Raw genomic sequence first — 8,257 nt, 5'->3', positions numbered from 1 at the left:
CAGTGCTGCCTCCGTGCGGCCGCCCGCGGGACTACCCGCGCCCGCCGGCGCCTCGCTGCGGCCCCAAGGGGCCCGGTCACCGGGTCCGGAGTCTTCTCCCTCGCTGTGGGACCTCCCGCAGCCACCGAGCCTGTCTGTGCTGTTTCTCCGTTAGCTGTGTCCAGGGTTTTGGTTGAGGAACCGAGGAGAAAACCCGCCGAGCGCTCGCGACTGTCGCGGCCGGGCCGTGCGGGGCCGGTGCGCCGAGCCCGTCGGAGACGACCGGCCTCACCCCGGCGACGCGCCCCCGCGGGGAGGGCCCCTGACCTCCAGAGTGAGTGCGTCTTCCCGGGGGCGGTGGCCGAGTCCTGGAAGGCGAGTGAGGATGCCGGGAGAGGTAGGAGCAGGCGCCCCTCCCGTGAGCCAGGACGGGTGGCGGCGGTGGGGAGGGGGGCGCGGGTTGGTGCTCAAAGCGGGACCTGCAGCGAGGGGCCCACAGAGTTGCCGGTCCTTCCCGTGCTCACTCAGCGCCCCCGTAATAGTCCGGGACCCGAGCCCACGGGGTCCAGATGCACAGGCAGAGATGCATGTTCAACGAAGTCATCGTGAATTGTTCTCTGAAGTTTTTTTTTTTTACTGTTGAACACGTGAAAGGCACAGAGAACAGTGTAACAGAAGCCTGCGTGTCCACCCCGCTCCTTGCTGCACCCAGACCCTCTGTGCCCACCCCAGCCCTCCAGCCCGGTGATCTGGTCCCTGTAAAATAAATGCTGTGCCCTCTACCCAGGGCTGTGGCCCAGGCACCGCCCCCCCAGCAGCCCCAGCGCTGTTGCGAGCGCACCCAGAAGAGAGGCTCACTCTAACACTCTCCTACGAGACCACCCTGTCTGAAGTCTGCTCTGAAAACTGATTCCGGAACCCACTTTCACCAACGGGCAGGAGCACAAGGTAGTGGGTGGGGGTGAGATGAAGGGCGGGGTCAGTGGAGACTGCTGGGAGGCTCTTACCTGTAGCTGAGATCACAGGGCCTAGCAGTTCAAACATCTTGTAAGTCCAACCAGGGGACCTCAAATGCTCCCATGCTAGACTCCAACCTGTCCCACCCAAGACATGCAGCTGTGCCGCGCGTGTCCGCAGCGCGCTGTTCCTGCGGCCGAGCCGGTGTGGGTCCACCCTAACCCCCTGGGCGTTTTCATTTATCAGCACAAACCACCCATTAGGCCACGGTCAGCAGCGTGATTCTCAAGCATAAAGAACGGGCTGAATTAGGGAAAAAAAGGACACTGCATATGAATTTTAGAATTTATTAAATAAGAAAACTGTCAATTTGAACAGGATGCAAAAAGGACGTTTAGTTAAAAAAATAACATCCGTAGGAAAACAGCCAAAAAGGCATCTAGTGCATGTTACGCCTCCCCTCCAACAGGAAGGGATTGGAAAGGCACCCGGGGAGACATCGCCCTGACCTGGGAAGGCTCTGCCTCGGCTCCAAGTCCCTGAATCCTACATGTCATCCTCCAAGTCCCTGAATCCTACATGCCATCCAAGATGCCGCGTGGAATGCGTAGCAAAACCCTCCAGCCAAAACCAGTTTTCCAGTGCACTTAGGTGGTGCCCCACCGTGGAATGCCCGTGCTGACCTTGATCCCTGCGGGAAGATAATGGCAACCACCTCGTGGGGCATCCACGCTCAGGTCACCAACCACAGGAGCCCCCACCCCCACCCCGAAGCTGAAGGAGTGGGCTGTGAGCCAGAGGGGGTGCAGAGCACCGCCAGTAAGGCACAGGTCCCTGTTTGAGGCGAGCGCTTACGTTGTGACTCATTTAGTGTTTTTCTCTACTTACGAAAGCAAAGACGATCAACTGAACTTATCTTACAGTTCATATTCTAGAATGACAATGGAAAACACTCATCACAGAATTGCTGTTTTTGTTTAGTAACTCTAAAAAAAAGCACCGGCTTTTATAGAAATGTCTTCCAGCAGATGATCAGCGCCCGTAGCTCACCAAGGAGGGCTACACGGAGCACAGGTGCGGCTCTCGCATCCAGGGGCTGCTCCTCCCTGTGTGCGGCTCATGATACTGTTCCAGGCCGTGAAATTAGTATCTTGTGATAGGTATCTTTACTGTGTGTGAAGACTGCACATTCAGAGACATGGTGGCATGTTGGAATCCATCGGGTAATGGTTTCAGGATGTAAACAGAGCTGTGAGCTGGAAGCGCCTCCGTGGGTCTCAAGACTCCTCCCCCTGATCTTTAATTTCAGAAATTCTGTCTATAGATTTAAGGATTTCAGCAACAAGATTCAATGTTTCAGCTCCAGAAACCAGCTGCCTGAAATAAAAGCACAGATGTTACAGATGGTTTCTACAACTGCTCCAGGGCAATAACAGAAGCTTTGGGACCTCCCTGGCAGTCCAGTGGTTTGGGCTCCCCGCCTCCACTGCAGGGGGCACAGGTTGGTTCCCTGGTTGGGGAACTAAGATCCCGCAAGCCACACAACGCAGCCCCCCGCCCCCACCCCCCCAAAAAAACCCAGAAGCGTTAAAGCAGAGAAGTTCCAGAGTGAAAAGTGCAGAGTTTTTAAATCTTAGATTCAGTCTCAAGAGACTCTTTGTACTGGACTTAAACGAGACGGGCTTCTCTACCCACAGCTGTGTCTGGACACCCGATGGGCTTCCCTACCAGCGGCTCTGACCGGACACCGCTGCTGCTGAGCTCAGCCCCGCGGGAGAGAGATCACGACGACGGCAACCGACCCCTCCCAGGAGCCTCACTGTGCCCTGCACGTCTTGGGCCTTCTTCAAGTGTATGTGTTTTTATAAGAGGGAAAGTATTATTCTTTTTCACTCAAAACCTTGGTGTCTTGTAGGAGATTCAGGTCTGGCTGACGTTAACCCTCAAGCCTCCCAGGTGAGAACGGTTATCCCCCCGCAGACCGTGGAGGGCCTGCTCGCCAAGGATGTGTCGTATGAGTGCGGAGTGAACAGGATCACTGAGCCCCACCCCCCAAGGCTGCAGCTGGAAACATCGGCTAAGCACCCCTCCAGGCCCTGCACTCACTTGACGGAGGCGCGCGCGTTGTTCATGACGACGCGGAGGTTCTGCAGGGCCACGTCGGTGTTCTGCTTCACCACTGCCAGGCTGGCACCCTGGCCTGACCGCAGGGCTTCGTTCTCGTGCTTGAAGTTAGAGACCTGCGCCTGGGCCCCGGGGTGGGGGGAAGGGGACGGGCGTGGCAGCGTTAGGGCTTTTTCCTGGCTAAACAGGAGAGCAGCTAAAAGGCCATCTGACTGAAACCAGACAAGGCACCCTAGGTAGAGGCGACAAGGGGATGATGCCCTTTCCTAACTGGGGGGTAGCAGGCCTCCTAAAGGACACGGGCCTAATGCCGTCCCTGGTACCTCGCCTGTCGTCTGGTGTGCACGTGCCACCCCCCGCTCTATAGTGATGCCCTTGACACTCCTGTTGGGCACAACCAGGAGGCCCAGGACGAAAGCTCAGGCTGTCCTGATCTGGGTGCTTCAACTGCGGGGGAGCGGGAGGGCGAGGGGAGGAAACCCCAGCAGAGACTCTTTGGTGCCCTTTTTAGAATTCACGAATATGTGAACCGTTTAAGCCCCTCCCTCTAGTTACCTGGAGCAAGCTGATTTCCTGTTTCAGTTTTAGGACATGATTTTCGGCCTTTACTGCCCGTTTCTGTTATTCCCCCCACAAAAAGAGAAAAAAAATAAGAGGCATCACTGACACGGTAAAATGGACGCAGGGCGCATCCCCTCCCTCCCCGCCCCTCCCCCTCCCCGCCCCTCTCCCTCCCCGTCCCCCTCCCTCCCCGTCCCTCTCCCTCACCTGGCGGCCCCGGCTGGGCAGCCCACTGTGAGGGGCCCTGCTCACTGCCGGCCTGCCTGGGCCCACCCAGACCCATGTGCCCCCGGGGCAGGACTCAGTGCCCTTGTGGGGAGTGACACAGCAGACACCGACAGTGTCCAGCCAGGCTGGCCCCGCCCACGCCCCACTGCGAGCCAGGCGCCTGTCTGCTCACGGTCATGCGCTCCAGATTCTGCTCCACCTGCTGCACCACCGACTCCAGGTCATGGTAGTCACTCTCCTCCTTGATCATTTTCGCTTCTAACTTCCGCTCGAGCGTCCTCACCCTTGTTAAGGAAAAAGCCCAGGTGACTAGTAACTCCCTTGACTAATTCTAAGAATGTCAGACTATAAGCAGTTTTAATTGGATTTGATCAAATAAAAACCACAAGGTTTCAGAATGCACCTTGGGAGGAACAGCTGTGAGGCGACCACCTCAGAGCTGGATGCCAGTTGGCTGGCGGTCAGGGGCGCCCTGGGGCCGTCTGACAGCTCTGCTGCTCCATTGTCAAGTGGGGTTGATTTTGCTCTGTTTCAAACACACTTTTACACAAAACATAAGAAACGTATCTGATGCTGAGGATTTAATGCAATAAAACCCACTCTCACACAACTACTGAAGCCTGCATGCCTAGAGCCCGTGCACCGCAACGAAGAGTAGCCCCCGCTCGCCGCAACTAGAGAAAGCCCGCGCACAGCAACGAAGACCCAACGCGGCCAAAAATAAATAAGTTAAATAAACAAACTAATTTTAAAAAACAAAACAAAAAAACAAACAATAAAAACCCAGGCACAGTCCAATTCTGATACTTCATTATCGTTTTCGCATTGGTTTCTTTGAGAGTCAGAAGATAATTTGAATTGCAAGCCTAACTCAAAACTTACGTACATTTCTGTTTGAGTTTCAGAGAAGCTCTGAACCTCGGTCAGCTTTCTTCTTAGCTTAGAATTTTCATCTTTCAGCTGCAGAAAAAGAAAATCCTCATTAGAAGCTTGGTGTCTCACTGCAAAGGTATGTGTACTTCTGTTACTTGGCTCTGCAACTTCTTGATAAACAAAAACATTGCAAGAGCCACTCTACGGTCCACATACAGAGAAAAACCAAGAACAAGGTTTTCTGCTTTTTACAGGCCTACTACAGTCACAGACTCCAGTCTTACTGAGATCTTATAACTCTTAGGTGACTATAATTTTTCAAATGCCCTCAGGACACCGGGCAAGCTGTCCCCGAGCCACCAGCTGGGGTGGACCCTTTTCTGAGGGCAGCGCGTTGAGGATCTCCCTCTGCTCCAGTTCACGCCCCCTCACAGCCCTCCGCAGGACTTTGGCGGTTACGCTCTTGCCGGTCAGACAGACCACAGGCTGTCTTGTCCTTAGAGCCCACCCCCGGCCATCAGGGACACCGGGGGCTCCAGGTTTCCTCCAAGAATGCTGCTTAGACACGAGCCGCGACCAGGGTGCCGACGCACAGCCCCCTCACTTACTGCTTCGTAACTTATCTGCAGCGTCCGAAGGTGCCTGTCCCCCAGAGACTCTCCGTGGACTGTGAAGTCGGTGCTGGGGCTCCCGGCTGGGGAGACGCGGGAGTCGGAGTCGCTCAGCATGCACGGAGGCAGAGACTCAGGCCCCACCAGCTCCGACGGGTTGGAGAAAAAGGAGACATAGGTGCTGCAGGGCGACGTGCTGGCGGCAACCCTGGAGGAGTGGGTCTGCTCCACGGCAGACGGCAGGTAGGCCCCGTCCCACCCTTCGTCCTCGTCCTCGTCCAGGAGGTCGCCAGCCCCCGTCGGGTCTTCGAAAAACGGCTGCTGATGCTCCAGGCCATACCCCATGGCCTGGGAGGTGGGGGAGCTGCGGCCGAGTCCCAGCGAGTGCCTCGTGGCTTCCTGAAGAAGACAGGGAGGCGACGCTCAGGCTCCGGAGCCGTCGCAGGCCCTTCTTCCTAGACGTCTGAGGTTGGAACAAGAAGAAGGGCCCATCTTGGCTGCCGAGAATGTGGGGGGCAGGAAGGACCCAAACGGCTCTGAGTGCCACACGGCTTCTCCACCGGGAGCAGCAGCTGCCCCGCTTTGCCCCACAGCCCTCGGCCAGCCTCCTGGGAAGCAACACTGCACGTCAGAAGAGAGACGGCCTCCAGAAGGGTTTTCTGTCTAAGGTCGCTGCAAACAACGCCTTAGGTTTACCTTTGAATAAATTCTGCTGTCAGTATCCTCTTTCGACAGGCCAAGGTTCTTGCTTTTCAGAAACTCTTTAAAGGAGAATGGATTTGCCTCTTCAAGATCTCCAAGTTTCTCACCTGAGATGATAACAGACGTCACAAACGTGAAACGTCTTCTGAAGGTCCTTAAAGGGAACGTCCCTATTCGTTGCTCTTTCCTGAACACGACCCCACCTAAGATGGGGAACACTGCCCTCGTCCTTCCACCAGACCTCAGCGACACTGGGAAACGAGAAAGCTGGCTGATAAAACAGACCAACTCGGGCATTCTAAATTCTCCTTCTCGTCCCAGCTCCTCGGTCCCCGCACCTTGCTGCCCACGGGGTCCACCTGGGGACATCTAAGGCTGCCACGCGCCTCCACTCCCATGCAAAGGGCTTGGGCTGCAGCCTACGCTGGAGGCTGGCAGAGCGGACGTGCAGCCACGTCAGGAACCACTGCTCCACCTCCAGCCTTTTCCCCACTCACTCTCCAGCTCTCCCTTCTCTTTCCCACTCTGCCGGTACCCAACCAGCCACCCTGCGGCCCTTTTGGCCCACCAGTGATCCAAGCCCAGGTGTCAACCCTGTATGAAGTTGGCTCCTGTAACCCTGGCCCCACTGTCTCCTCAGACCCCTCAGGTGTGACTTCCCACCCCCTGCCATCCCTCATGCCCAGGTTCTCCTGCCCCTGTGCCCACTTTCCCTCCACCCGCTGGTCAAGATCGACTGTGGGGCTCCACCCCCACCTGCTCTTTCGGGTTATATGCTGTCAGACTGCCAGCCCTGCTGCTGGGCACGTGCCTGCCACATAGAGGCATGGACGGAGAAAAAAAGAAAGGGTTACTGAACTACTGTACCTCCAAAGTGTGTGTTCTGGGCTCCTGATGGACCGTGCATAGTGCCTTTCCCCTTTCCATAGCCCAAATCTGCAGAGACATCATCACCCCACCGTGATCACGGGAGGCCTTTATGACCACAACTTGTTTTGACATGCGGTCTCTACTGCAGTGGCTCTTACGGCCTGGGCAACTTTCAAAGCACAAGCCCCCGGGCTCCTGCCCCTGGAGATGGTCTGACATCCGTGGGCCCTGGCAGCTGTGATTCTGAAAAAGCTCCCGTAGGTCTGATGCCCCGCGGGGCAGGCGCACGTCCTCCGTCTTATGGTGCCTCCTGAATGCCCTCGTGGCTTGTCATGGGCTCTCAGACCCTGACAGAACCACCTAAACGCTCCCTGAACACCCTGGACCCCAGGCAGGCAGCGTAGCCGCTTGGGGAGAATTAGGATGAACTAAAGATGGCCTCTGCCCAGCTGCAGCGACCAGAGGATGGCTACACCTGGTTTCCCAGCCTGGCCTACTGGATGAAGGTTCCCTCATCCTCCCACCTGAGAAAGCAAGGTGATTTCCTGTGTTGCCACTGGGCCTACCTCTATGCCGGCATTTGCCGCGGTGTACTGGAACTGTCTGGCTGGGGGGGCAGGGCGTTCTCCAAGAGGAGACTGTGAGCTCCAGGGGACGGGACTCCTATCCACTTACGTTTCCTACTCCCCGCGCCCGGCGCACGGTGGGGCTAGTGGTCACCGTTGGGCCGGGGGTGAGTTGCGCTATCGCGCGGGACCTACAGGTAGTGCCGGCACCGGGAGTCCCTGAGGCTCGTCTCTCACCTGTGTCTCCCACGGAAGCTAGCACCGGACTGGGCACATAGCACATAAACGTCGGCCGAATGCCGAAGAAGTGGGACTCCAGGTCCCTGGCTTGGGGGCGCTCACAGTCTAGCTGGGGGAGACAAGACCGGCGCTCATAGAACGCGGGAGCTGTAATAACAACAAGAGCGACTTCACCGCGCGCCCGCCTCACCTGGGCCTCAGCGCGGACGCCGGGCCGCGGACCCCCGCCCGCCCCACGCCCGCTCACCGTCCGGAATGACGAGGCTCCGGGCCCGGGACAGCGGGGCGACGCCGGGGCGACGCGCGTAGCCCGCCATCGCCGCGGGCCCCGCGGCGCCAGCCCTCCCTAGCCCGGCAGCGGCGGCTCCATGGCTCCGACTCCGCCCAGGCCGCGGCCCAAGTCGACCGCCCCAGCCGCCCGCCCCTCGGCCGCTGCTCCGAGCCTCCGGCCGCTGCTTCTGCTCCGCGCACCGGAAACGCAAGCCCGAACGCCTCGGGCCGGCGCCGGGGGGGCGGGGGGCCGGAGGCGGAACAGGAAGTGACGAC

The 8,257-nt window shown here is 58.0% G+C and overlaps 1 protein-coding gene and 1 long non-coding RNA gene across 4 annotated transcripts; one reads left to right on the top strand and one right to left on the bottom strand.

Annotated features, from left to right (window-relative positions):
• The first annotated feature begins 57 nt into the window (after positions 1-57).
• On the top strand, positions 58-5,459 carry LOC132426926 (uncharacterized). Its single transcript, XR_011246504.1, has 4 exons — positions 58-376; positions 2,634-2,788; positions 4,810-4,858; positions 5,352-5,459. It is a non-coding gene; the product is annotated as an uncharacterized lncRNA (long non-coding RNA).
• Positions 1,270-8,183, bottom strand: ENTR1 (endosome associated trafficking regulator 1). 3 transcript variants are annotated; one of them, XM_060013774.1, is made up of 10 exons: positions 7,959-8,183; positions 7,709-7,858; positions 6,903-6,971; positions 6,030-6,142; positions 5,331-5,732; positions 4,736-4,809; positions 4,022-4,133; positions 3,616-3,678; positions 3,043-3,182; positions 1,270-2,313 (listed from the first exon to the last, which is right to left on the bottom strand). In XM_060013774.1, exons 1-10 carry the CDS (start codon positions 8,026-8,028, stop codon positions 2,214-2,216), a joined length of 1,293 nt encoding a protein of 430 aa, XP_059869757.1. In that variant the 5' UTR covers positions 8,029-8,183; the 3' UTR covers positions 1,270-2,213. The 3 variants fall into 3 exon arrangements, with proteins under 3 accessions (XP_059869757.1, XP_059869758.1, XP_059869759.1); XM_060013775.1 differs by lacking the exon at positions 6,903-6,971; XM_060013776.1 differs by lacking the exons at positions 6,903-6,971; positions 7,709-7,858.
• Between the last annotated feature and the right edge of the window lie 74 nt (positions 8,184-8,257).

Source organism: Delphinus delphis, chromosome 6 (genome assembly GCF_949987515.2).
Source record: "Delphinus delphis chromosome 6, mDelDel1.2, whole genome shotgun sequence".
In the NCBI taxonomy this organism is placed as follows: domain Eukaryota; kingdom Metazoa; phylum Chordata; class Mammalia; order Artiodactyla; family Delphinidae; genus Delphinus; species Delphinus delphis.
This window is presented reverse-complemented; position numbering and strand designations above follow the sequence as displayed.